The sequence below is a fragment of the Myotis daubentonii genome, chromosome 12 (assembly GCF_963259705.1).
Source record: "Myotis daubentonii chromosome 12, mMyoDau2.1, whole genome shotgun sequence".
Taxonomy (NCBI): Eukaryota; Metazoa; Chordata; class Mammalia; order Chiroptera; family Vespertilionidae; genus Myotis; species Myotis daubentonii.
This window is the reverse complement of record NC_081851.1, coordinates 67,457,381-67,484,742: the sequence shown is the minus strand read 5'-3', so window position 1 is coordinate 67,484,742 and position 27,362 is coordinate 67,457,381. Positions and strand designations below refer to the sequence as shown.

The window sequence follows — 27,362 nt, the reverse complement described above, 5'->3', positions numbered from 1 at the left end:
GTCGCCTGTGAAGAAATCTTGATGAGTTAATGATGTGTTTATCAATTCCTTTCAAGGTGCTGCACAATTTGTACCAGATAATGCTTAGCTAATCATCCCACACAAACATAATCTTATCTCTAAATAGTTCTTTTCCCAAGGAGAGCAATTGATAAGGTGCTTGCTGTGTTTCCAGGCTGTATCTTTGTCATACATGATGATAATAACAAAGCTCAAATCAAGGTCTACAGATATTAAACCAATGATAAGTGTTGGACTCCATCTTAATAAAATCCCAGATAAGTCAAACTCCTCTCACCTCTCTCATTTGGTTTCTTATTTCTTACAGGAAATCCTTTATAATGACCAATAGGAGAAACCCCCTCTCCTATCACACATAAATTAATCTGTCTACGTGTGTGTGTGTGTGTGTGTGTGTGTGTGTGTGTGTGTACACACATATATGTATACATGCATGTGTATTTTCTGTCTGCTATAAATTTTGGAGACAGGAATGGTCAGTTTCAGCTGCCTCTTTATCAAATTATAATCTGATTTGGATGCAAATATATCCATTTCTTCCACATTTGTCACCCCAAAGGTTTCCCCTAACCTTTGCATTTCAGAGTGTTCACAAAATTCACTGTATTACACATTATGGCAACAAGAATATAGTGATTAACACTCATCAACTGCCGGGGCCCAACCCCAGCAGGTCCAGGGGTCCCCAAAGGTGTGGACGGAGTCGGCGAAGAAGGAATGACACGGAGACAGCGTTCAGTTGATCAGCAGCCTAGCCAGGATCTCCAGCCAAGTTCTGGTCTTGATCTCCAGAGAGGCTCTGCTTAGGATCTCCAGCCAGGTTCTGTCCAGGTTCTCCAGGCAGGTCCAGTCACCAGGTTCTAGTCAGGCTCTCCTGCCAATCTCCGCAGTCAGGTTCAGTCCAGGATCCCTTGCCATGTTCTCCCGCTAGGCTCTGTCTCTAGGCTCCGAGGCCAGTCCCTCTCCAGGATCCTCCGGCATGCTCTCTCCAGCGAAGTTCTTCTGTCTCTAGGCTCCGTGTAGGCTCTGTCTTCTTGATTCTGTTCTAAGTTCTGAGTGTTTCTGTCTTGTTACAACTGTATTTATACCAGTTGATTCAATCCTATCAATCTCTATTACAAAGGTTAGGGCGTTTCTTATCTCCATTCCAGGGAGAAAAGATTATGTAGTTTAAGCATGATTGTTCGTAGTTAAAGGGATTAATTACCCGCCTGGCACTTAGTTGAGGGGTTTTATTCCCTCCCTAACTTCAGGGGAAAATCCCTACCTGGGGATTCAACCTTTCTCGGAGAGGTGACCTTGGTTAAAACACAGCGCCAAGAAGGTGAGCAAACATATTAAGAACCGTATGCCATATATGCCAGGTCCCTTGAAACAGCAAGGATGGACCGGCTCCCGGCAAATGCCCCGGCAATCAACAGGAGTTAAAATCAACCTTCTAGACCAGCGGTTCTCAACCTGTGGGTCGCGACCCCTTTGGGGACCGAACGACCCATTCGCAGGGGTCACCTAAGACCATCGGAAAACACATATATAATTACATATTTTTTTTGTGATTAATCACTATGCTTTAATTATGTTCAATTGATAACAATGAAAATACATCCTGCATATCAGATATTTACATTACGATTCATAACAGTAGCAACATTACAGTTATGAAGTAGCAACAAAAATAATTTTGTGATTGGGGGTCACCACAACATGAGGAACTGTATTAAAGGGCCGCGGCATTAGGAAGGTTGGGAACCACTGTTCTAGACTCTTCGTGGCCTTTTTTTACCCACAGCCTGGTTTCTTTGAGAAGAGGTCGTTTTGAAGTTCTTGGGCTCAGCCCCGTTGGTGTGTGCTAATGTGTGCAGCTGGCTTTGTGATTTGATATTGTTCTTCTAACACATATCCTTGGGCACACCACAGACCGACTAAATCAGAGACTCAGGGTGGGGACCAACCATCTGTGTTTTAGCAAGCTCTCCAGATGGTTGGTGCGTGCTCACATTTGAGGGCCACGAACATATATATTCTGCTTACGCACATTCACAACGATGTATGTGTTAGTGTGCATGCTGTTGTGGGAAGAGTCAGGGACTTGTACTTTTCCAAGGAGAGCAATTCCTCAGCGGGGGTAGCAGTTCCCCAACTGCAGACAGCATGGCAGTCAGGTAGACAAGATGTCTCCATGGAAGGAAACAAGACATTGTTTCCACTGAGTGTTAATGCAGCTTCCTCCACAGGTATAATGACACAGCCACGATTTGGATGTTGATGAGTGAAGTGGGCTATATGTAGTCCAGTTGCGTCAAAAGCCTCTCTCATCTGTGTGTCACTGTATGTTTATAAAGTGACCTGCCAAAGAAGAGCTGTCGAGAGAGCCTCCTTGCACACAAGTTTCTGTTTATCCATTTAAGCAATGGCTGCTGTAATGATGGGCTTCTTCCCTCTGGGAGTGGGCCCCTCCCTGGTTCCAATGCTGTTAGACTTTCCGAAGGCCTGAGGCTATTTGACCATGTAGCTCAGCCTTGCACCACTAGAGACGAGCGAGGCACATCTAAGAGGAACGTGGAGCTATGGCAAAGTCAGCGTGACTGTGGCACAAGGAACCTCTAGGGGAACGGGAGATATTGGGGGTAGTGGGAGGTGAGCTTGTGATTTGAGAGGACAGAGCTACATATGACATAAAGAATCTTAGGTGTGGTCCCCAAAATGCACTTGGACTCAGATGCCTACGGGTATAAGGGGAAGGGGTAGATAAATATAGTGCAGGTACACCCATGCAAGTTATTCTGTATACAGGGTGGGGCAAAAGTAGGTCTACACTTGTGAGAGTGCAAAACACAGAACTTATTCTTGTATTAGTATTTATTAATTATCATACTTTCCATAGGAACCCTGTATAGCAAAATTCATGTTTACCAGGCACAAAAGGCCTGTGGCCCTAATCTACTTTTCTTTCTTTTTTTAAAAAATATATTTTATTGATTTTTTACAGAGAGGAAGGGAGAGAGATAGAGAGTTAGAAACATCGATGGGAGAGAAACATCGATCAGCTGCCTCCTGCACATCTCCTACTGGGGATGTGCCCGCAACCCAGGTACATGCCCTTGACCGGAATCGAACCCGGGACCCTTCAGTCCGCAGGCCGACGCTCTATCCACTGAGCCAAACCGGTTTCGGCACTAATCTACTTTTCAACATTATTTTTGTTAGTCTTCTCTACACATCACTTAACCAAACCGTACAACTATCTGTTCTTCATAGGCACCACATCCATCCTTTATGCTTTCCAGCACCTGCCTGGCTCTCTCTCAATCTCATCTCATAATGTCCCGAGGCTCAGTTCAAACACCACCTTCTCCATGAAGCCTGCTCAGAACCTCCCTCCCCCCCCCCCATCACACCCCTAGGGGGTCAATCACCCCTCAGCTTCGGCACTTCCTATCACTTCATACCTCTCAGAGTGTTTACCAACCTATCGGCTATTGTAACTATGGCTGTTCCCCGTCTCCTCCTTAGCCTGTGAGGCTCTTGAGGCCACCTAACTTTTCTGACCACTGTGTAGTCCCAGGGCACCCGGCCACGGCTTGGTGTTGCACATGTTTGTCATGTGAGTAGACAGCCGCTTAGCCAAGCACAGTCTGTGCAACTCGAGAGGTAAAACATAGAGTCAGGCTGTAAAAGCCAGTCTGGTGGTTCCTCAAAAAACTAAACATAGTATTATCATATGAGCCAGCCATTCCACTCCTAGGTATATATCCGAAATAATGGAAAACAGGCTTTCAAATAAACACTTGTACAGGAATGTTCATAGCAGCACTGTTCACAGTCACCAGGAGGTGAAAACAAACCCAAATGTCCTTTAAATGATGGATGGATGGACAAACAAAATATGGTATGTCCATACAGTAGAACACTATTCAGCCATGAAAAGGAGCGCGGTACTGACACATGCTATAACATGGGCAAACCTTGAAAACATTATGCAAAGGGCAAGAACCAGACACAACTGGCCGCATATTGTGCAATGCCATTTGTAGGAAATGTCCAGAAGAGGCAAATCCAGAGACAGGAAGCAGATTAGTGGTTGCCAGGAGCTGGGGGGAGGGAGAGATGGGGAGTGACTGCTAATGGGCACCGGTCTCCTTTGAGGGTAAAATGTTTTGGAACTCGATAGAGGTGGCTGTTGAGCAACACTGTGAAAGTAGCACTAAATGCCACTGAATTGTTGACTCTGAAATGGTTGATTTTATGTTATATGAATTTCACCTTGATTTTAAAAAATAGTGGTGTGAAAGCAGTTCCCCTCTTCACTGTAGAGAAACTGAGCTAATATTTTTAGCAAAATGATAGGAGACTTTACCCCGAATATGACCGGATCCTAGAAAAGATTAAGTCAGTGGTTCTCAACCTTGGCTGCACATTAGAATCACCTGGGAATCTTTTTAAAATCCTGATTTCTGGGCCTCATTCACCCAGAAATCAGGATTTTAAAAAGATTCCCAGCCCTAGCCGGTCTGGCTCAGTGGATAGAGCGTCGGCCTGGGGACTGAAGGGTCCCAGGTTCGATTCCGGTCAATGGCATGTACCTTGGTTGCAGGTACATCCCCCGTAGAGGATGTGCAGGAGGCAGCTGATCAATGCTTCTCTCTCACCGATGTTTCTAACTCTCTATTCCTCTCCCTTCCTCTCTGTAAAAATCAATAAAATATATTTTTTTAAAAAGATTCCCAGATGATTCTAATGTGCAGCCAAGGTTGAGAACCACGGGATTAAGTGTTGGTCGTGAGCCCACCAGAGTTCCTTCCCTCATCCCCATGTCCGGGGCCACTACATGCCCGAAGGGTGATGCTCACCTGTGGCATCAGGTTTCCTCCAAAGCCAGCAGGCTCCCCTCTGCAAGCTGGGCCACTCCAGCCCCGAGCCCCGAGCCCGGGTGCCCCGGGGAGGACCCGGCGGTCAGGCCCCCGCCTGCTGCTGCTGACCCTCATGGCAAGGACGGCTCTGAATACCTCTGTCCCAGCTGAACTGCTGTGGAAAACGGGCTTGCTCTCCGTGTTCCTGGGAGATCGTCATTTGTTTGCAGAGGAGACAGGAACCCCGATCTTCCATTCACTCCCACTTGGTTCTCAGTTCACAGGCTGAAGCCGGCGGACATCAAGGTGATCGCAGCCCTGGGCGACTCCCTCACGGTGAGTTCCCCTGACTGTGGAGGGAAAGGGAAGGAGCAGGAAGGGCCTGGCCTGGGTCATGGGACGACCTGGAGAGAAAGCCTCACTCCTGGCTCTTGGGTGTTTCCATCTCGGGTCCTGATCGCCAGTCCCTCTACATCCCCGCACGCCCTGGGACCCCGCATTCCTTGCCCACCTGGTTTTCCCACCTGCACCCTACACTCACCCTTCTTCTCTCTACACTGGGAAAAGGAGAGAGCAGGAAGTGGGGGGATCCCGGAGGGAGCATCTGTGGCGGAAGTGACCCAGCCCAGGTCGTGCAGTGGAGCTGGACCAGGTCCCCCACCTGCGGAGTAGCCGCCCCTCGGAGACCTGGGGCTTTGTCTGTCCGTGTGGCAAAGCTAAGGGAGGGGCAGAGAGAGATGATGAGACTGGAGCAGTGCTGATGGGGGGCGTGGGGTCAGTGGGAGAGAGGCCCCTCTCTGCAGCCTCTCCCCGTGACACCCAGGCCCTACAAAGCGCTATCCCTGAAAAGCCAGCACAGGTTCTCCCAGTGGTTCCCGGACAGAAGCTCCCATTCCACAGCGGCTCATTACCACGTGGTCAGCTGCTGGTCCAGCTGAGTGTCCCCCAAAGGCCAGCGGGCACCTTCCCTGTCTGTGGCCCGTTCACAGTGCTATTATCTCACTCATTCTCCTCCACAAAACCCCCTGAAGTCTGACTCTCCTTAAATTTAACCAATGAAGACAGCAACGCTGGGAGAGGCCGTCAGTGTCCCCGGCCACTCAGCTTGTGAGTGCCGGACCAGGACTGGACCCCATCCCGCTACTGCAGCCCCCGCCTCCTGACCCCTCAGTGGCCCTTCACCCCAGTGGCCTATGGCTAATACCCCCCAGGAAGGACGGGCAGGCTGGTTCTCAGCACTGCTTACCCCCCTCCACCAGCCAGGTGTGGCCTGATGTCACCTACCCCCCATCCCACCCCACCCCCCCACCCTTGAAGATGCTCTGGGAACAAGGAGTCATCAGGAATCCCAGCGCTGTTCAGGATTCCCTGGGGAGGCCGCACTGAGTGTGACACACCTGCAGGGGCAGAGGAATTGGGCACCAGAGCAGGGACCCTGGAGGGGGAGGGGTAGGGAGGGGAAGGGGACAAGGGGAGGGGGGCTCTCCTGGAGGCCCCTCCTCCCCAGGCTGCCTGGGAGGCCTTTGGCGTGCCCTTGGGCATGGCCTTGCTCAGCAATGGCAGCTTTAGGCGAGGGATGGACACCTGCAGAGACAGTCCAGATGAGACGTTCTCTTTTAAGAGACCTTGCTCTTTTGTCAGCCGAGGGGTAGGCACACGGCCTTGCATTTGATGGCTACCCTTTCAGCCGTCTGTGTGAGGCACAGTGATATAAAAGAACTGTGATATGCTTCCTTTGTGCCAGACTTCACAACTTGTTTTAAATAAAGAAAACAGGCCCCGACACGTGTCCTCTTGGAAAATGGACGCTGCGGCCTCATCCTCAAGCAGCTGGCTTGGTCCGGGCAGGGCTGCTCAGGGTGCGCCGAGCAGTGGGCGGCCAGGGGTCCCAGCAGGAGCCACCGCTCGGCTCTGAACCAGGAGCTGTGCGGACTCTGGGCCCGAGAGAGCGCCCCGGCGGTCCGGGCAGAGCAGGTGCGGGCCTCTGGCCAGTGGACAGGGAGACTCACCGCCCTGTTGCTCCCCTCAGGCAGGCAATGGGGCCGGAGCCAAGCCTGCGGACGTCTTGGACGTCTTGACTCAGTATCGAGGTCTGTCCTGGAGGTGAGTGTGGGGGTGGCAGGCCCTGAAGACCCCTCCAGGCAGGGCCGGGAGGACCTCCGGGCATCGTAGAAAACCACCTCGTACTTTTCATGAGAAACTTCTGGGTTTGATTCGAGGAAGGTATTCATCAGCTTTCCCAAACCACTGCATTTCCCAAAGTGGGGCCTGGGACCAGGAGGAGTCTGGGGGAGACACTGCGTAAACGTTTGGGGTGGAAAAGCTTCTCTGGCTTCCATTTCTCCCTGTGGGAACTAATCCCAGAAGGAGGCAGTGGGTCTTTAGAACCAGAGTGTGTCTGGAACCCTGGCTGCCCAGCTCTGTGCAACTTTGGGCAAGTTACTTGACCTCTCTGAGCTTGTCTCCTCCTCTTTCATGCGGGGATAATAATACTGCCTGAGCACTGTCACGAGAATTAGAGAGAGCTGAAGCTCCCCAGCACAGTGCCTGGCACAAAGTAGGTATACATGGCAGCTGGCATCCTGATTAAAGGGCCTTCGGTGTACAGACGAGGAAGCAACGCTCAGAGAAGACCAGTTACCTGTCCAAGATCACACAGCCAGGTGGTAAAAGAGCGAGAAGTAGAGTAGATGCTCGTTGGCACCTGGCATGGTGGCTTCCCCCATTGCGCATTGTTCCCGCAGGCTTGTTCCTGCCCCGGCTGTTATAAAATCCGAGGAGCAGGGCCTGCCCTCTGAGCCTTGAGCGCAGGAAAGCACAGGTCTGGGGGTTCCTCAGCCTGGAATCTGGCCTCCCTGGCACCAGCTGGTGTTGAATCCCTGGCATTGTTGCTCATAATGCTGCACAGGGTTAAACCCCACCCACTTTGAGAGCCTTTTAAATGTTCCCAGGCGTACTTGGCAGAGAAAGAAGGAATATGGAGAGCAGGGAATCCAATAAACTCTGGAATGTTGCATGTTTTCATGCCTAGAAACTTTGATTTCCCCAGAATTTTAGGAGCGCTCGGAAGCTGGGTTGCTCTCTAGATTCAGACACTTTTGGAAAACGGGTTTGCCCAAGCCCAAGGGGAAGAGAACACCAGGGCAACCCTTTTCACTGTGTTTTCAGTAATAATAGCAATGCCCCGCCAGTGGCTAGTGGGGCAGGACTGGAGGAGAAGGGGGGAGAAGGGGGTCCACTTGGAACCCTGCCCCCATGTCAACATTCCAAGTTAAAATCGACAAAGTCAGCCAGGACCGTTTCTTGTTTAGATGTTCAGGTTTGTGGGGAGAGGGGGGAGGGGAGAGGCATTGCTGTATTCTGGTTTGTTTTTCAAGGTTTTTTACGGAAATCATCAGTAAAAGACAGGCTCCAAGCCCCCAGGGTGTTTCTCAAAAGGTGAAAGGCCTGTCTTGGTAGCGTCTGGGGTGTTTTGGCGTCGCTGGCTTTTTCAACCTTCATTTCCTTTTTTTATTCCCACAACACAGCGTGGGCGGCGATGGGAACGTCAGCAGCATCACCACCCTGGCCAGTGAGTACGCGCTCCCCCAGGGGTTTCGGGCGGGCGGGCGTCACCCTGCGCGTGCCTTTAGCGCCCCCTGGTGGCGGCCTCGGGCTTAGCAGAGGACTGGGCGGCAGGAGGCAGCCGCATTCGGCAGGGGGCGCTGCTGCCCCGATGTGGTCGCCTTGCTTTGCTTCTTGGGAGTGATAGAAGCTGGTAGTTTTTCTTTTCTTTTGAGAAATTGTACTATTTGTCCAAGGAAGAGAACACGAGAGAAAAAGAGCTCTCAGGCCAAATCTTAGTGCAGGTCATTGTTACGAAATGATTCAAGAAAGAAGGAAAGGAAACCCATCTCTGCTATGCCTATCATTCTGAGCAGAGCACCTTTCTCTCAGGCACTGATCTGGGCTTGGGCTGCATTAGGCACCACTGCATGCAGACATTGCCTTCCTGTGTGCCGCTTTAGGAAACGCGTATTGCAGCGGTAATAGAGAAGTTACCTCGCTCAGGCTATGCGAACACAGTCGCATTTGGAGCTTGAAGTTTTCTTTAAATTCTTTCACCCACAACCTGCTTGTAATGATGTGTTAAAGCCTGACTAGATTCTCTGAAAACCTTGTCTTATTCATCTTTTTATTCCCCTTTGTGTGTGCACATCACTGTGCTTGTTCTTAAAGACACATGCAATAAATGTTAAAAATGAATTTCTCCCCGTAAATCCTATAGCTAATAATTATACCTGAGAGGAATTTCATCGGTCCCGTTCTCATTTAATCTTCTTGTAATACAGCCCTTTGTAATCTATCTGTAGAAGCTAGGAAATTATTTGAGCTCTAGATCACTAAGAATCTGGAGATAGGGATTGCTTAATCTCCACATAGGCAGGGCTGATTGTGCTTCACATTTGTTATCTGTTTTTGCTATTTATAAATCCTGTTGAATTTAAGTAGGTACAGTTCTATGGCACAGGGACTCCCTGTCTTCTTTATTTCTAGATCTATACACAAGAGCTATAAATAATCTCCCTATTGCTAGGAGATGGTTTGGGTTGCTTTTGTAAGTGTGATTGACTGGCTATGAGCTGACCCAGCCTATACAATAGTTTGCTGGGCTCTCTGATTACCATGGTATTATCATGGACAACATGATTGAAAATCAACAGGCTCAAGAGCTTTCACCAAAGTGACTTACAAAGGATTGAGACTATGTCACCCCTCTGGTGGACTCTCCTGACACACTTAGCCTATGCGAAGGCCATTCAATGGGGGGGGGGGGAGGGATAGTCCTTTCAATATATGGTACTGGGACAACTGGACAGCTACATGCAAAGGATGACGTTAGACCCCTACCTCACACCATACACAAAAATCAACTCAAAATGAAATACAGACCTAAATGTAAACGCTAAAACTAACTCTTAGAAGAAGATAGAGGAGCAAATCTTCATGACTCTAGGTTAAACAAAACCTTTTTAGATATGGCACCAAAAGCACAAGTGACCAAAAAAAAAGAAAAAATAAATATATTTTCAAGTTATATATTTGATAAGAAACTGTATCTAGACAATATAAAGAACTCTTATAACTTGGCAATAAAAAGACAACCCAATTAAAGATGGGCAAAGGCAACACTATGGACGTTTTTAATACCATTGAACTGTACACTTAAAAATGGTTAAGATGCTAAATTTTATGTTTATTTTACCACAATTCTAAAAAATGGGCAAAGGATTTTAATCCACATTTCTCAAAAAAAAAAAAAAAAGATATACAAGTGGATAATAAGCATCTGAAAAGATACTCGATATCAGTGACTGTCAATGCAAATCAAACCACACCATTTCACATCCACCAGAATGGCTATAATAAAAGTACAGCAAACAATAATAAGTATTTGTGAGGATGTGCAGAAACTGAAACCCTCATATACTGGAACATAAGATGGTACAACATCATTGGAAAAAGATCTGTAAGTTTTTCAAAAGATTAAACAGATATCCAGCAATTCTACTCCTAAGTATATACCCAAGAAAATTCGAGGCAAAACTTGTACATAAATGTTTGTAGCTGCATTATTTGCAATAGCCAAAAAAGTGGAAATATCCAGGTGTTCTTTAGCTCATGAATGAACAAATAAAATGTGGCCTGTCTGTACAATGAGATATTATTTGGTCATAGAAAGGAATGAAGTGTTGACACCTGCTATATCGTGGGTGAACATTGAAAACATTATACTAAATGAAAGAAGCCAGCCACAAAAGACCTGTTGTATTGTATGATTCCTTTTATATGAACTGTCCAGAATAAGTACATTTGTATAGAGAGAAAATAGATTAATGGCTGCCGTAGGTTGGAGGGAATGGAGAGTGACTGGAGGGAGTGGAGGGTTTCACTTTGGGGTGATGGGTACAGGGTTTCATTTTGGGGTGATGAAAATGGTCTAAGGTTGATTGTGGTCATGGATGCACAACTGTATGAATATACTAAAGCTATTGAACTGTATACTATAAATGGTGTGTGAATTATCTCCATGAAGTTATATATTGGCAGGGGAGGAAAATGCATAAGAGAAGCACTACTCCGACTCACATTTATTCAACAATAATTCATTAAGTAGCTGGGTGTGCTGCCCAGGCTCTGCTTGGCCCTGAATACCTACTGGCGCTTATTAGAGGAATTGGAACATGGCTTTGTGGTCTCCTGAGCATGTCTCTTCCTTGTATTTCCAGACATCCTCCGGGAATTCAACCCTTCCCTGACGGGCTTTTCTGTTGGCACTGGGAAACAAGACAGCCCTGGGGCCTTCCTAAACCAGGCTGTGGCCGGAGCCCGAGCCGTGTGAGCAGGGGAGCACGGGGGTGAACGCACAGGTCCTCTGGGGACCTCGTTGGGGGCTTGGCTGAGACTGGGATATATGACAGCTGGGGAGGTTGGTCCAGGGGGAGGGCCTAAGGGTCAAAGCCTGGACGAGATGGGCTTTCTTGGGGTGTCCCTTGCTGTGGGACACAGAAAGCTGCTAGCCTACCTCCAACTCCACGCCAGGAACGAGTCACAGTTGACTCTGATGCCAGGTATATGCTTTGAGCAAATTCCTTTTCTCCTCTGTGAATCTCATGTCCACATAAGACAGTGACCAGAGGAGGGTTCTCTCTAAGGTTCCATTTTTCTTATTTTATTCATCTTTCCTGCCCTCTTCTCCGTCCCTTCCTCAGACATGTTTTTCAGACGTGCTTTCCGGGCTCTGGGCTTTGCAGGCCTATGTCAGGAAGGCACCCTGGAAAGAAACCTTAGCCATCGGAGTAACCCAAACGGAGTGTGGTTTCTTCCCCGCTTCCCCAGAGGCCTCGGGGCTCCTCCGTGCCAGGAATCCATTTGCCCGCGCACATCCTGAGTTGTAGGGAAGAGTTAGAGGTTGTTATTCCCGTATCACAGAAACGGGAGCACAAAGAGGCCAAGCGGCCTGGACAGAGGCATCGTCTCGATGACATGGCCTGGTGGCTTTGTGCCGTGCAGGGTTGGCCCGGGTTTGATAATCACCCCTTACACCCGTACAGCAGTGCACCAGTCACACGGTGCCTCTGTTTCTCTTATTCCTTGTGTTCCGTACAGGAACTGTGAGAGGGACAAAGCAGAGGGTCAGAAACCCATGTTTTCCTAATGATGACACTGAGACTCAGAGAGGTCAATGAATCACCCCCAAACTCTGGCCCCACATCTGATAACTTCGACGCACAAATGAGGAAATCGGGCCTCAAAGAGGTTACCTGGCTTACCCAGAATTCCTCCCCAGGCTGACTGGTACCTAATCTATAGTGACTAAGACCAGGCCAGTTGGGCTGGTAGCTGGGAGAAGGAGGAAGACAGCTCATGTGTCCTGCTAGGCACTGTGCCAGGGACTTTCTTGGTGATAATGGTGATGGTGATGGTACAAATATTTCAGTGGATTCTGTATAATATGGACGCTCACCATGTGCTGTTCTGAGTTCTCTATGGGCACCGTATTTAGTCTGCCCAGCAACTCTGTGAAGAAGGTATGCTTACCACCCCTTCTTACAAAGGAAGGAACTGAGGGTGGGCAAGGTAAGCACTAGCCAAGGTCCCAGAGCTGGCCAGTGGTGGGACCAGCCCTCAAACGCATGCTGCCTGGCACTCGTGAGGGCTCTTCGTCCACGGGGCGGCTTTGACCATCTCGCTCACTGCTCCCAGTGACCCTCTAAGATTGGGGATTTGTCTCCATGTTTGCAGGTTTTTTGTTTTGTTGGTTTTTTTTTTAACTAGGAACATAAGTCACATCCCTACAGTTAGCAACAGGTAACTAAATGTCAAACCCAGATGTGTCTGGCTCAGCTATGTCACCTTGAGGGTGAGGGCCCTTTGAGGCTGAGGTCACGGCAAGAGCCACGCATGACACGAAACGCTCACATGCAGCCTCCGTTCGCCCTGAGTGAGCTTGGCTGCGGGGAGGGAGTGTGTGATCCAAGACGCCAACCAGGAGACAAGTCCACCCGCAGTCGCCGCCTCATCCGTGGAGGGTTCCGCTCATCCATAGACAGGACGCCCCACCCCACCCCCAGCTCTGAGACGGGCATGGCCTTCAGTCCAACTTTCCTGCTGTTTCTCTTATTCCTGTCCTCTGCCAAGTCCCCTCCCAGCCCAGCTTCACAGTCCCAGCTTCTCACATGACTTCTTCCTGGCTCTGCCCGCAGGGACTTGCCTGATCAGGCCAGGAGGCTGGTGGGCCTGATGAAGAATAACACGGTAAGTCTGGGGGAGGAGCCACCTGGGGCCACTTGAGGTCAGACTTCCCAGAACAGGGCTTGGGCGGGGGAAATCCATGGAGACAGAGAGATTCGGCTTAGGGGGAGGACGGGGCCACGTGGAAGTCCAGAAAATCCACCTTTTGAAAAAAAACACCAATGATTTAGCAGCTACGGCCTGTGACCTATGACCTCAGGACCCCAAAACCAAAGAGCAGGAACCGTCAGTGTCCTCTAAACCCTGTGGTGTGTGAGGACCCTCCCTGACAGTGTTCAGCATTTGCGTTTTCCTTGATTTGACTCTGGGGTGAGGCATTTACTGGTTTGTTTTCCATTCATTTCAGAAGATAAATTTTCAGGAAGATTGGAAGATTATAACCCTGTTTATAGGAGGCAATGACCTCTGTGATTTCTGCAATGATCCGGTAGGTCCCAGGCCCTTAACTCAACGCCTCCCCCCGGCCCCCCGCCCCTAGGAACAGATTTCCATCCCAGGTGCCTGGAGCAGTGCCATTGGGTTGGGACTTGGGGCTTGAGGTCTGGCATGGATCCAACCTGGGAATTACCCCCAGACCGAGAGGGCATTTACTCCGGGACGAGATTTCAACAGGACGAGCAGCACCGCCGATGAGATAAATCCTGATCAGGTTTTCTGTAGAGGGAGCCTGATCCTGTCGTTCTAGAAACCAAGATAACATTCCAAATGCTCCCAAAAAACCTGACATCTCTTAGCAGATCATTGTAAGTCAGCTCCTTTCTCCAATGCTGAGCTGCCTCGCCATCTTCGCCTCAGTACTTCCACTTGTATGGGAAAGTTGATTTCCTAATGTAGGCACTTGGGCAAAGTTCAGAGCCCAGTCATTCTGGGCTGATGGGAAACCCAGGGGCCAGGCAGCTACCCTGTGGGTTCGGTGCTTCTTCCTGGAATCCCAGATTCTCTGAGCTCCAAGAAACCCCACAAGCCATCCTGGCCAGTCTCCACCCACAACAAAAATGCCTTTCGCAGAATCCAGTTGTTGAGCATTTCCAGTGATGGGCAGCCCTAACTAGTATCCTGAGTCGGTGTCAATTGCTTTACGGTGTTCCTTTGTGTTGAGCCCAAATCTACCTGGTGATGTCCGCCTATGCCGGGCAGGCCTCTTCTACACTCAATTCAGCTGACTTTATTTTAAGTAGGTTTTTGGGGGTTTTTTGTACAAATAATATACACAGAAAACATATCAAAGTACAGAGAAAATAACATTCTCTGTAACCTATTTACAACATCTAGAGACGCCATTGTTAACATTTTGATATGTGTCTAGCATTTTTTTTTTTCTACTTAGGGCCTTTGCCCATTTTTTGATTGGATTGTTTATCTTCCTTTTGTTAAGTTATATAAGTCCCCTGTAAAGTTTGGAAATTAAACCCTTATCAGAGATAACATTGGCAAATATGTTCTCCCATGCAGTGGGCTTTCTTATTGTTTTGTTCATGGTTTCTTTTGCTGTGCAGAAGCCTTTTATTTTGATGTAGTTCCATTTGTTTGTTTTCTCCTTAGGAGCTGTACCAGTGGAAATATTTCTATGACATATGTCTGATATTTTGCTGCCTATGGATTTTTCTAAGATTTTTATGGTTTCCAATCTTATGTTTAAGTCCTTTATCCATTTTGAGTTTATTTTTGTGTATGGTGTAAGTTGGTGGTCTAGTTTCATTTTTTTCAATTTTCCCAACACTATTGAAAAGACTGTCTTGACTCCATTGTATGCTCTTGCCTCCTTTGTCAAATATTAATTGAGCATAATGGCTTGGGTCGATTTCTGGGTTCTCTGTTCTGTTCCATTGATCTATATATCTGTTCTTGTGCCAGTACCAGGCAGTTTTGAAAACAGTGGCTTTGTAATATAGCTTGATATCTGGTATTGTGATCCCTCCAACATTGTCCTTCTTCCTCAGGATTGCTGCAGCTATTCAGGGTTTTTTTTTTTTTATTGCAGATGAATTTTTGGAGTTTGTTCTAGATAGGTGAAATATTCCATTGGTATATTAATGGGGGTTACATTGAATCTATATATTGCTTTGTGAACTATAGACATTTTAATGATGTTGATTCTACCAATCCATGACCACGGTATATTCTTCCATTTGTTTATGTCTTCCTCTATCTCAGAGGTTCTCAACCTTCTGGACCTTTAAATACAGTTCCTCATGTTGTGACCCAACCATAAAATTATTTTCTTTCTTTTTTTTTTATCTTTATTGTTCAGATTATTACATTTGTCCCTCTTTTTCCCCCCCATAACTCCCCTCCTCCCAGTTCCCACCCCACCCTCCGCCCTCACTACCCACCCACTGTCCTCATCCATAGGTGCACGATTTTTGTCCAGTCTTTTCCCGCATCTCCCACACCCCTTTCCCCCCCAAGAATAGTCAGTCCATTACCTTTCTATGTCCCTGATTCTATTATATTCACCAGTTCATTCTGTACATCAGATTATTTATTCACTTGATTCTTAGATTCACTTGTTGATAGATGCATATTTGTTGTTCATAATTTGTATCTTTACCTTTTTCTTCTTCTTCCTCTTCTTAAAGGATACCTTTCAGCATTTCATATAAAACTGGTTTGGTGGTGATGAACTCCTTTAGCTTTTCCTTATCTGTGAAGCTCTTTATCTGACCTTCAGTTCTGAATGATAGCTTTGCTGGATAAAGTAATCTTGGTTGTAGGTTCTTGGTATTCATCACTTTGAATATTTCTTGCCACTCCCTTCTGGCCTGCAAAGTTTCTGTTGAGAAATCAGCTGACAGTCGTATGGGTATTCCCTTGTAGGTAACTGAGTTTCTTTCTCTTGCTGCTTTTAAGATTCTCTCTTTGTCTTTTGCTCTTGGCATTTTAATTATGATGTGTCTTGGTGTGGTCCTCTTTGGATTCCTTTTGTTTGGGGTTCTCTGCGCTTCCTGGACCTGTAAGTCTATTTCTTTCAACAGGTAGGGGAAGTTTTCAGTCATTATTTCTTCAAATAAGTTTTCAATATCTTGCTCTCTCTCATCTTCTGGCACCCCTATAATTCTGATGTTGGTACGCTTGAAGCTGTCCCAGAGGCTCCTTACACTATCTTTGTATTTTCGGATTCTTTTTTCATTTTGCTTTTCTGGTTGGGTGTTTTTTGCTTCTTTACTTTTCAAATCTTTGACTTGATTCTTGTGCTCCTCTGGTCTGCTGTTGGGTGTCTGTATAGTATTCGTTATTTCAGTCAGTGTATGCTTAATTTCTAGTTGGTTCTTTATCACAACATTGAGGATCTCATTAGATTTCTTGTAGATCTCATTAAGTTTATCGGCAGTTTCTAGAAAATTATTGAAAGACCTTAAAAGTGCGGTTTTGAGCTCTATATCCTCCATTTCTGTCATGTTTCTTTGTCTCTGCATTTTTTATGCTTTCTTGGTGCACCCACTTGTGGTCTTTATGCTCAGTCTTGTTGTAGTTAAGCTTTGATTGTTGTTGGTAATACTGGGGGTGATTTGACCTCCAGGCCAACTGGTATCAATATGTGTCTAGCATTTTCTGTAAATATGGAGAAAATGCTTTCTTGTTTTCTAAAACTGGTATCAACCTGAAAATATTGTTTGGTAACCTGCTTTTTTTCAACAGCAACACATTAGGAAGATATTCGCATATCAGCATTTAATTCTTAGTTGCCATATAGTAGCCCATAATATAGATTGGCCATAATTGGGTACTTAGCTTACGTTACTTCTAATTAGGCCTATTATAAGTAATACCAGGATAAACAACCATCTTTATCTCCATCCACAACTATTTCCTGGTGTATATTCTGAGTAGTAAGCTCTCTAAGCAAAAAGATATGTATATTTCCCCCCATGTTTTATTATGAAAATTTCCAAACATGCTGAGAAGCTGAAAGATGGTGGAGTAAGTGCCCATACACCCGCCACAGAGACTGTACAGTTGCTAATATTGTGCCACATTAACATATATCTATCCATCTCATTTTGGGGTGACTCTGCACATTTTTGAAGCTCTGTGTACATATTGCCAAATGGCTCCCAGAATGTTTATACCAATTATGCCTGTTTCTCCCCATTCCAACCGGCAATGTATGTTATTTAATAACTGCTAATCTGATAAATGAAAAAATTGTATCATTTTCAAATTTTGCATTTATTTACTTTCTAGGTAGGAATACATTTTTATTTCCTTTGTTTGAATCTCTCCTTTTGATAAATTCTATATTATGCCTTTTGGCCATTTTCTGTTAAGGCATTTATCTTTATTGCTTTACAAAAACCCCTTATATCAAGTATACTAACCCTTTTTCAAATATATTGCCTATTTGTTGCCTCCCATTTAGCTTTGTTTACAGTGTTTTCTGATAAACAGGATTTTTTTTTTTTTATTTCTAGTATCGTTTGCCTGGCACCTATTGTATGCCAGGCACGGTACTAGGAGCTAAGCAGACAAGTGAAAACACAGGCTCTGTCCTCAAGAAACTCACATCGTCAGGGGAGGGAGACACAGACAATTCACCATAACACAATGAGGAAACCCCGTGTGTGGTTCTGGTGATACACTGAAGGCAGAACTGCCCTCGGAATTTGGCAGGGGGTGGGAGGAGTGTCAGAGTTCACACAGAGTAGGAGACTTCCCAGCTGGCACTGAAGTCTAGGACATATGTCAGGCAGAAAAGGGACCCGCTGAGCAAAATTTAGGAAGTGGTGAGTCTTGCGGGTGACCCTGCTCCCCAGGCCCCTCCTTTCCTGGCATCAAAGTCACCGGGGTTGGGGTTTCAAGCTACGGTGTAAGCGGCCCACAGCGGAGCCCTGGGGCTCTGGGGCCGGTGGGGAGGTGGAATCATGGGCCCCCCACCACTTCCCTGCAACTTTGATCTGTTTGGCAGAGCAAGGCTTTTGGTTACACTTCATTCAGAAAGGACACCACTGCTTTCAAAAGGTTTAAGAACCACATCGGAATCAAGAGAAATAACCGTTAAAGTGTGTTTATGCTTGGGAGAGGGCTTCACGGGACCCTCTTCCCCTCCATTGTCTCCTCGAGCGATTTGACTGGGCTGTGGGTTCCCCGGCACGTGAGGCCGGGTGGGGACCCTTTTCTCTGCCATGAGCCATTTGGATATTTATAACACCATTGGCAGGCCACACAAAATTAGCAGCTTAAAAATTGGCCGGCTATATTTGGTCAAACATTTAATTAACTCACCCCTAATGCCTTGGCAGGGCCAGACCAAATGATTTCTCGGGCCTTATATGGCCGTCGGACCGGACCTTCCCCACCCCTGCCTAAGCAGAAGAGGTCAGGGCAGAGGACCAGAGGATGTGCAAGCTGCAGGGGCTCTTGGAGGTCCTCTGCTCCAACACCCCATTTTTAGGGACCCGGAGATGGGCTGGGCCTTAGCTAAGGCCCTGCATCGAGTTGACAGGAAGTGGACCCAGAGCTTTCCATCGCTCCACGCAGGAGAAAGGGTGCTTCCCGCGTAGAAGAAAGGGGTCCCTGCCACGAGAAGCCTGCGAGCTGTAGGGTTGGTATGGAGGCTGAGGGCCCCAAGGCAAACCTGTGTTCCCGTGTTGCCCATTCTGGCTGAAATATAGGAAGGAGGGGACCCGAGAGAAGGAGCCACCCTGGTCTGCGTAGAGATTGGGTGATGAACGGTCTTAGATGTTTCCTCTTCCTGCAGGCCCACTATTCCCCCCAGAACTTCACGGACAACATTGGGAAGGCTCTGGACATCCTCCACGCCGAGGTACCGGGACCGGGTCACAGGCCTCTGAGCAGCTCAACCACAGTTCCCCTCGGGCCTCAGACTAGCCGGGAGGCGGCTCTGGCTTCTGGCTGAGGTGCCTTTTCCAGGTGCCTTTAACCCAGTGGTTCTCAACCTTCCTAATGCTGCGACCCTTTAATACAGTTCCTCATGTTGTGGTGACCCCCAATTTCATTGTTACAAATTGAACATAATGAAAGCATAGTGATTAATCACAAAAACAATATGTAATTATATATGTGTTTTCCGATGGTCTTAGGCGACCCCTGTGAAAGGGTCGTTCGACCCCCAAAGGGGTCATGACCCACAGGTTGAGAACCACTGCTTTAATCGGAGACCAGCACGACCATGCTGTCAGTCCTGGTCCCAGTGGCCTGAACACGTGGGTGTCGATGGGGAGGAGGAGGGAGAGGCGGGGATGAAGGAAGTGGATGGGGCCAGATGGAAGGCCATGGACCTGACAGCCAACAGGGGGACTGCCCGGCCTCCAGCCTCTCAGGACTGGTCTTGCCTTTGCTCAGGTGCCTCGGGCATTTGTGAACCTGGTGAAGGTGCTGCAGATCGTCAACCTGAGGGAGCTGTACCATGAGAAGAAAGTCTACTGCCCCAGGCTGATCCTCCGGTGAGCTCCTACTCCTGTGCCTGAAAGGGCCATAGCACCCTGAGCAGAAAGTGACTGATGAGTTAGGAAAGCCAGGGCAGTGTGAGGAATGCCAGGCCCGCCCCATTTTCTAACCTGACGAGGTCAAATGGAGGAGACTTATGACCCCAGTTTAGAGCTCAGCTACTCTATATACTTGGAATATGCATTTGCAACCCAGCATGCTTCTGCTGTCATGGCAACTCAGGACACCCTCCACCCACCAAGGAGGGAAGAGTTGAGCGTGAGGCACGGAGGGGCCTGTGTGGGCCAGGCTCACTGGGCTCTGCGAGGGCCTACTTTTAAGTGTCTGCAGAGCTCCCCCTCCCCCCCCCAACCCCCCCACCCAGGGGCCCATCTCTAGGACAGAGGGAGCCTCTGTCTGGCATGGTGCTCCAGGCTGGGTGCTCACAAATGTAGGGTGGTTGTCACTCAATGGAAGAGCGGGTGCTCCAATCAGAACCAAGAGGGTCCAGAGGACAGAGTCTTCCCCGGAGAACAGACACTCTGGTCCTAGGAAGCCAAACAGAGGGGGTTCCCTCTCTGGTATCACACGTCTGCGTGACCCTCGGGAACAAGATGTCCTTCTAACCCAAGCACAAACATTTCACTCAGCAGTGCTTCCCACAAGGCCTCCTCTGGCCCATCAGCTGAGGTCATGGTGGCTCTGCCCATCCCCCACTGCCTCCAGCTCTGTACCCCCCTTCTCCCCCAAGCATATCACATGGTACTTATTCATGTGCCTCTCCCCCACAGCCCTGAACTCTGTGTCTGAGTCACTGCTAGCACAGCACAGGGGCTCAGCGGCTGCTGGCTGAACGGCTGAATGAATAATTCACAAGGGCCAGGTTTGCTCGTTGAAATGAAAGGGGACTTGGCCGGTCCCCTGAAGAGCCGTGCCAAACCTCACCTGGGGGCCCAGACTGCGCCGGTCCCCCAGGAGGCCTGAGGGTGCTGAGAGCAGGAGGGCGGCTGCTGGATGACACACGCCTATTAACGCAGCTGGTGTCAGTCGTGCTATTTTCAGCTGCTGACACATCCGCTGGCTCCCACTTTCTCCAGTCCCTGGGCCACGTGGGGTCCCGTGTTTTCATTCCATTTCAGAGCAGCTCACCCAAGAGTCTCTCGCTGCCAATCACTGCAGGGCTTTCAGACAGTCAAAGCTGAAGGCTCAGAGGAGGCATTTGCCACGTTTGTTTTCAAATCTGACGGCCAAGTCACTGACTGTGGGTTAGACAGGCTCAAGGTCACCTTGTCCTGCCACCTCTCCAGTGCACTGCCTTCTCTGCTGCTCTGTCTCCGCGGTGGGGCTGGATCTAGACTGAGTTATCCACATTATTATCACCTTATCCCCCTGGACGAAAAGCCCAGATCAGAGCTACAGACTGGACAGAAGCAGTTTAACCAGGAATTAAGATTCAGACCAGACAGACTGGAGCTCAAGTCCTAGCTCCTACCCTTTATATCCATGTGACCTTGAGAAAATCACCACACTGAGCCTCAGTTTTTTCAACTGTAGAATGGGGATAATGGTAATACAGCTTCTAGAAAAGCTCAAGAGAACCGAACAGGCTAATACCCAGAAGACTCTTGGCACCGTAGCTATTCAATATGCGTTAGCCAGTATTAGGATCGTTATCACTATTACTATTTAAAAGGAGGTGTGCCTTACCTGCACTGCACTGTCCTCAGGCAGTCATGAGGCAACTCAGCTCCGTAAAAATCACTCCTGCAGATGTCAGAAGTGACTATTTCATCTTCACGAGCAAATCCAGGTCTGGGAGATTTTCTGTTTCATCTGGTGCCGTGGACAGGTTAGCCACCCAGGGCCCCGTGAGCCTTAGCACAGACCCCTGATACCTCCAAGTCAAACAGGTTCTGAATCTCAGGCCGCCATTTCGGCATGGCGCACTCAGACGGTGACTTGGTGGGGTGGGGCGCCCCTTCTGTTTGATCCGCAGGAATTTGTGTCCCTGTGTCCTGAAGTATGAGGATAACTCAACAGAGATTGCCTCCCTCGTCGAATTGAATAAGAAGTATCAGGTGAGGCGGGAAAGGGCTCTGAGCTGCACAGAGCTGCTGTGCGTGTGGTTGCTCAGGTTGGAAAGAGAATGTGCCAAAGTTATCGGGACCCCGACTGGGCGTGAGGTTACCTCTGACCAGTTTGCGTATTTAAAGACACCCTGCAAGGCGGCGGGGACTGTGGTTCCATTTATCTTATCAGCCACAGAGCCAGGCCACCGAGCACACACCACCAAGTCTCAGTTACTTCCAGCTGTCCATGGGGAATGGGTAGAAGCCTCTGACTCCCGGTGGGAAACTCTTTCCACCCAACGGAGTCTGGAAGAGGGCATGCATTCCCTGTGTCCCCCGCTCCCAGGGGAACGGGTGTTATTGGGGAGCACGAGGCGAAAGAGAGTGAGCAGGTAGTCTCCAGACATCCTGTGGGTCGTTCATTTTAGGCCTTTCCCCATCAAAGCTTTGACCAGAGCAGCTGACTCCCTTGACTCGATCCCGTCTTTCCCCCCAAATTAAGTATCCAGTCACTCCCCGACCGTGGAGAGTGGCCTGCAAACAGCGTCCAGAGTGGGCTCGTCCTTCAAGTCCAAGGACTCCTTAGAGTAGAACCACTTCTCTGCAGACCCTTTCGGGAGAGCCACGCCTGCCAGGGGTGTCAGGGCTCAGGAGAATGAATCCCTATCTCTCAGGCTCCGACGCCATCACCCAGCCCTCTGGGTGACTGCCCACTGCATCTCCTCCTCCTCTGTGAGCAGGCGCCTGCGTCTCCAAGGCCCGCAGCAGGAGAGGGAAGGCAGCGGAGATTATGGCCAGGAGGGCAAACCTGGTCCAGGTGGGGTTCTTGGGTTCAAGCAACAAAAGCTTGTGTCATTCTGGTTAATTTAATCAGATTTATTATTTCCTCCGAATATCGGAAAGATCTAGAAAGGTAGGGTCAGAGGCCAAGCCACCAGAATCGTGGGATTTTAGGGACCAAACCATAAGAATCAAAGTAGGCCAAAGAACTAGTCCCGGGAGACACCATGGACACCACTGGATGCAGGTGCCACCCTCTGCAGAATGGAGCTTGTGTGCCTCCATCTTTCTGCCAATAGTTCCCAACCCCACGTCTGAGGTGGGAGCATCTATTGGGGACCCCCAGCACATGCTCTTGGCCTGGTTGTGAGGGGCATTGAGAAGCCAGCATCTGCCTTTCTCACCTCCTACAGTGAGCAGCAGGCTGCTAACAGAGGAGTTTCTCAAACATAGAAAGTGGGTTTAGCCCCACCAACATGCTCAGTGGTTGAGCATCACCCTATGAACCGGGAGGTCATGGTTCAATTCCTGGTCAGGGCACACGCCCAGGTTGCAGGCTCCATCCCCAGTAGGGAGCATGCAGGAGGTGGCTATCAATGATTCTCTCTCATCATTGATGTTTCTATCTCTCTCTCCCTCTCCCTTTCTCTCTGAAATCAATAAAAATATAATTTTTTAAAAAGCAAGTTCAGATGCTGGGTAGACAAAAAGAAGAACAATTCACCAAAATTGCCTGCACTGACTTTTCTAGATTGGCCAGCTGTTCCAGGCCTGATCTTGCTACCACTGAGACTCTAACTTAGTATCCTGGAGGAGCTCACAGCTGTGAGGGTCCTCTCTCAGGACCCTTTCCCTCCCTACTTCCAGCAAAAGCGTTAGGTTCCCGACACTCTCCCTGGAGACAATCATTGCTATTAGTGCCACCAAGCACCAGGCACTCTAGACACGGTTTCTTTCCTTTCTCGAGATGCATGGTGCCACTGTGAGCCATCGTGGTTGATCCGTGGAGTAACCAGTAGCATTGGAAAGGACTTCAGTGATGGTCCAGGTCTTGCCAAACATCCTCCACTTACAGATGAGGAAATAGAGGTCTAGAGAAGGAAAGCATCTTGCTGAAATCCACCGGCTAGCTAGTGGCATCGCACCCCCTCTGCCTTACTCGAGGCTCTGCTTGTAACCAGGAGACTCCCCTGGGAGGTCAGACTTGAGGCACCCCCAGTACAGGGCTCTCTTTCTGGCTGTCCCTGGGCAAAGAAAGTGCATAGTGTCTTCTGAAGTGACCACACGAATGTTCTCGGGTTTGCAAACCTGACCTCCCTCTGTAGCCAGGGTTTCGGCCCTGAATGGTGAGCACCTGGCAAGCAGTGAGACGGCAGTCTGGCAGGAGCGAGAGCCAGAACTGGGTTAATTGGTCCTCCTGGAACTGAGCCCAAGTGGAAGCTGTGAGAGGGACAGCTTCATTACCTTCCTGGACAGGCCTGAGCGGCTCACACACACCACGCACATGCTGTATAAATAGGCGTTCAATGGCCTTGTGGACTCACCTTGGATTTTCTGAACAAATGTCGGACAGAAATAAAGTAAATGTAAGGATTATCCCAACAAGTCATTTAATCAAATATGTACCCCTCCCCGGATTTTAAAATACATATTTTTTTATTCCAGAGAGGAAGGGAAAGGGAGAGAGAGATAGAAACATCAGTGATGAGAGAGAATCATTGACCAGCTGCCTCCTGCACACCCCACACTGGGGATCGAGCCCACAACCCGGGCATGTGCCCTGACCAGGAATTGAACCGTGACCTCCTGCCTCATAGGTTGACACTCAACCACTGAGCCACACCAGCCGGGCCCTCTCCCCAAATTTTAATCAAGAGCTTTACAAGAGGATCAAGCTGATGGACTTAGGTTTTTCCCTACATTCCAAGGTCAAATGTATGCAATGGCAGCAGAGGCTGAGGACAGGGGTTGAGATAAAAGCTGGTCTAAAAAATACCAGCTGACTCCTGACCAGTTGAGCTTTGGCTGCAGACCGATTTTACTCAAAGTCCAGACTCCGCTTCGTCCTGTGGCAGAGAAGAGGGTGGCACAAAGACGGAGCAGATGCAGCGAGCCCTGACCCCATCCCGTTTGCCTCCTGCAGGAGCGGACGCACCAGCTGGTCGAGAGTGGGCGATATGACACGAGGGAAGATTTTACGGTGGTTGTGCAGCCGTTCTTTGAAAAAGTGGACCTGCCCAAGACCCCGGTAAGGAAAGCACGCACCGTGGAGAAATGGGAGGCACAGCTGGCGCCCAGCTGTGTCTGAGCATTATCTGTGTTCCCCGACGTGTCTTAACACAGCCCCTCTTCTCTGCCCTGTGCCCAGGAGGGGCTGCCGGACAGCTCTTTCTTCGCCCCAGACTGTTTCCACTTCAGCAAGAAGTCTCACGCGCACTCGGGCAGTGCTCTCTGGAACAACATGGTAAGATGACCGAGGTCGGGAAAAACGTCCTTCCTCTGCTAAGAAAAAGACTCCAGCAAGCTTTCGCGGGACCTCAGAGGCCCGTCCCTCAGGCTGTGTGAGTCCCGGCACAGCAACGATAGTAGATCCATGTCTTTGTCCCTCGCTCCCTTCTCCAGCCCTCACCCACGGCCTGACTTTCCCATTCTTACCACCTGTTTTCTCACTCCCGCCTTCCTGCTTCTTGGTTTAGCTGGAACCTGTTGGCCAGAAGGCAAGACAGCATGATTTTGAAAGCAAGATCAATATCACATGTCCGAACAAGGTACAGTAAAAGCACATTCTTGCAACGGCTCCATCTGAAGCATCTTTTCCAGCCTTTTCACGTCGCATTAAGGTTTCTCAGTTCATTGTACACCACAGCTCTGTTCGCCTACTCACACCCACAGTGCCCTGTCTGGTTGGACTGTGATGGACGACAGCCCTGTGGCCAGGAGGCCCTAGAGCAGTGATGGCGAACCTTTTGAGCTCGGCGTGTCAGCATTTTGAAAAACCCTAACTTAACTCTGGTGCCTTGTCACATATAGAAATTTTTTGATATTTGCAACCATAGTAAAACAAAGATTTATATTTTTGATATTTATTTTATATATTTAAATGCCATTTAACAAAGAAAAATCAACCAAAAAAATGAGTTCAAAATGAGTGTCATAGGTTCGCCATCACTGCCCTAGAGGGCTCCTCCATCTCTTCCTGGCACAGCGAGCCCTGGCACAGCCCTGGGCTACGAGCTGCTCTTTCCAGGCAGAAAGAGGAACACACATCACCACCCAGCTCTCATTGGGAAGGCGAGGGGGTGGGGAGAAGGTCAAGGGCAGGATGGGACAGAAGGACACTCCATCGCCATGTGGCCACTGTCTCCACGGCACGATGGGAAGAGCGAGGAACTGAGACCAGAATAACATCTGCTGGGAAGGGGGTGGGCTGGTCATTTGGAAGCCGGAGCTGGGAAGACAGGCATTAGCCAGGAAGGCAACGCGGATCAGGCCCCCATGCTCACTCCCATATTGTTGGGAGATTCTTGGGCCTCTGCAGCTGCTCCCTCGCGTATGTGAGCTCCTCTGTGTTCCCAGCGGGTCCCACTGAGCTGGGCTTGCGTGAGGCCGGACCTCAGAGAGCCTGGCTTGTCTTGCCTGGGCAGGAAGGAGATCAGGCTGTTGCAGGGTAGGAGTGGCAGAGGGTGGCAAGGGGGCCTAGGGCGTAGAGACAGGGCTTGTATTAGAAGAGAGTGGTGCTCTGTTGGGAGGGGCAGGGTTGAGAAAGAGGTGACACAGCCGCCCAGCCAGCTGGGTGGGAGGTGAAGAGCAGACCTCGTCTTCCCAGGAGCAGGGTTTATTCTAATTGTTCCTGTGAGTTCAGGTTGGGTCAGGGCTGCAGAGAGGGCCCCAGTGCGTCCTGGGAAGGAACTCCAGGGTCAGCCTGGCAGGGAGGGGCTCACAGTGTGGAGCGGGGAGGCCACAGGTGTTTAAGTGTTTGTGCTCAGGTCAGCACCTCTTAGAGTGGGCGAGCAGGAAGCAAGCCGGATTCACCGTGGTTGCTCACCCCCCTCTTCTCACAGGACTGGCCGTTTCTGAGCACCTACAAGAACAGCGTGCAGGTATCTGCCTGTTGCTTTCTTTCATCTCACCAGCCAATGCATGGGGCGGCCCCTGAGCTAGGACTGGCCCAACAGGGTGGGTGAGAACAAGGGGTTCACAGTCTTTTATAAAGTCCGTCCACCTACACCTCAGGCGGGGTGCAGGGCGGGGTAAGCTCCATCAATAGCAGCCCAGAATGGGCCCAGCCTGTCAAATCGCAGCGTCAGCAAAAACATAGGTGAAGACCCCATCCTCCCCATAAAGCTGCTTTAGAAGCGGGAGGGGGGATGGGGGGTCATTTTGCTGATGCCCCCGTTCTTGCATTAGTTGGTGGAGGGGTCTGCACTAGGTTAGCAGATCCCGGAGTGGCTGATGTTCAGAATCACCTCGGGAGCCTTCCTCAATGCCCTTCCAGGCTCCTCCTTCTAGGCAGAGGGGGCAGGAGTCTGTGTTTGTCAAAGCTCTCTGCGGGTCTGACGCTCAGGTCCCTCCACCCCTGAGATTCACTCTATGCCCTTAGGGTCATGGGAGCCAGCTGCTGTGCGGGGACACAACCCCTTCGGCCTCACCGCCCACCTCAGGTGAGCCCTCAGCGATACGCCAGGACCCAGGGCTCTCCACAGATCGTAGGAGCCAATGAATGTTCTGACAGCATTTTCCATACGTAATTCAGTGCCTGCTTCCTGTCTGGGCGGTCGCCTGGGACAAGTCCCCGATTTGTCTGCCTCTGCCCTGTGAGATGTCTCACCTGGCAGTCCTCAGGTGGCCAGGCCAGGAACTGTTCGCTGCCCTTCCACGTCAGCCCCTTAACGGGAGCACAGGGAGGAGCCCTGTGACCTCCCATCCAGCGGCCTAGCCCGGTGGCCTGACCTCACTGAGG

At 49.4% G+C, this 27,362-nt stretch overlaps 1 protein-coding gene across 2 annotated transcripts in view; it reads left to right on the top strand.

Annotated features, from left to right (window-relative positions):
* Window positions 1-27,362, top strand: part of PLB1 (phospholipase B1) — a 119,616-nt gene that overhangs the window by 47,774 nt on the left and 44,480 nt on the right. For both annotated transcript variants that reach the window (XM_059660227.1, XM_059660228.1), the window contains exons 18-31: window positions 5,149-5,207; window positions 6,901-6,974; window positions 8,399-8,442; window positions 11,141-11,249; window positions 13,118-13,169; window positions 13,513-13,593; window positions 18,865-18,930; window positions 19,470-19,570; window positions 21,550-21,631; window positions 24,546-24,650; window positions 24,771-24,866; window positions 25,099-25,170; window positions 26,464-26,502; window positions 27,003-27,063. In XM_059660227.1, coding sequence (XP_059516210.1) covers window positions 5,149-5,207; window positions 6,901-6,974; window positions 8,399-8,442; window positions 11,141-11,249; window positions 13,118-13,169; window positions 13,513-13,593; window positions 18,865-18,930; window positions 19,470-19,570; window positions 21,550-21,631; window positions 24,546-24,650; window positions 24,771-24,866; window positions 25,099-25,170; window positions 26,464-26,502; window positions 27,003-27,063 — 1,041 coding nt within the window. The remainder of the gene's footprint in view (window positions 1-5,148; window positions 5,208-6,900; window positions 6,975-8,398; window positions 8,443-11,140; window positions 11,250-13,117; window positions 13,170-13,512; window positions 13,594-18,864; window positions 18,931-19,469; window positions 19,571-21,549; window positions 21,632-24,545; window positions 24,651-24,770; window positions 24,867-25,098; window positions 25,171-26,463; window positions 26,503-27,002; window positions 27,064-27,362) is intronic.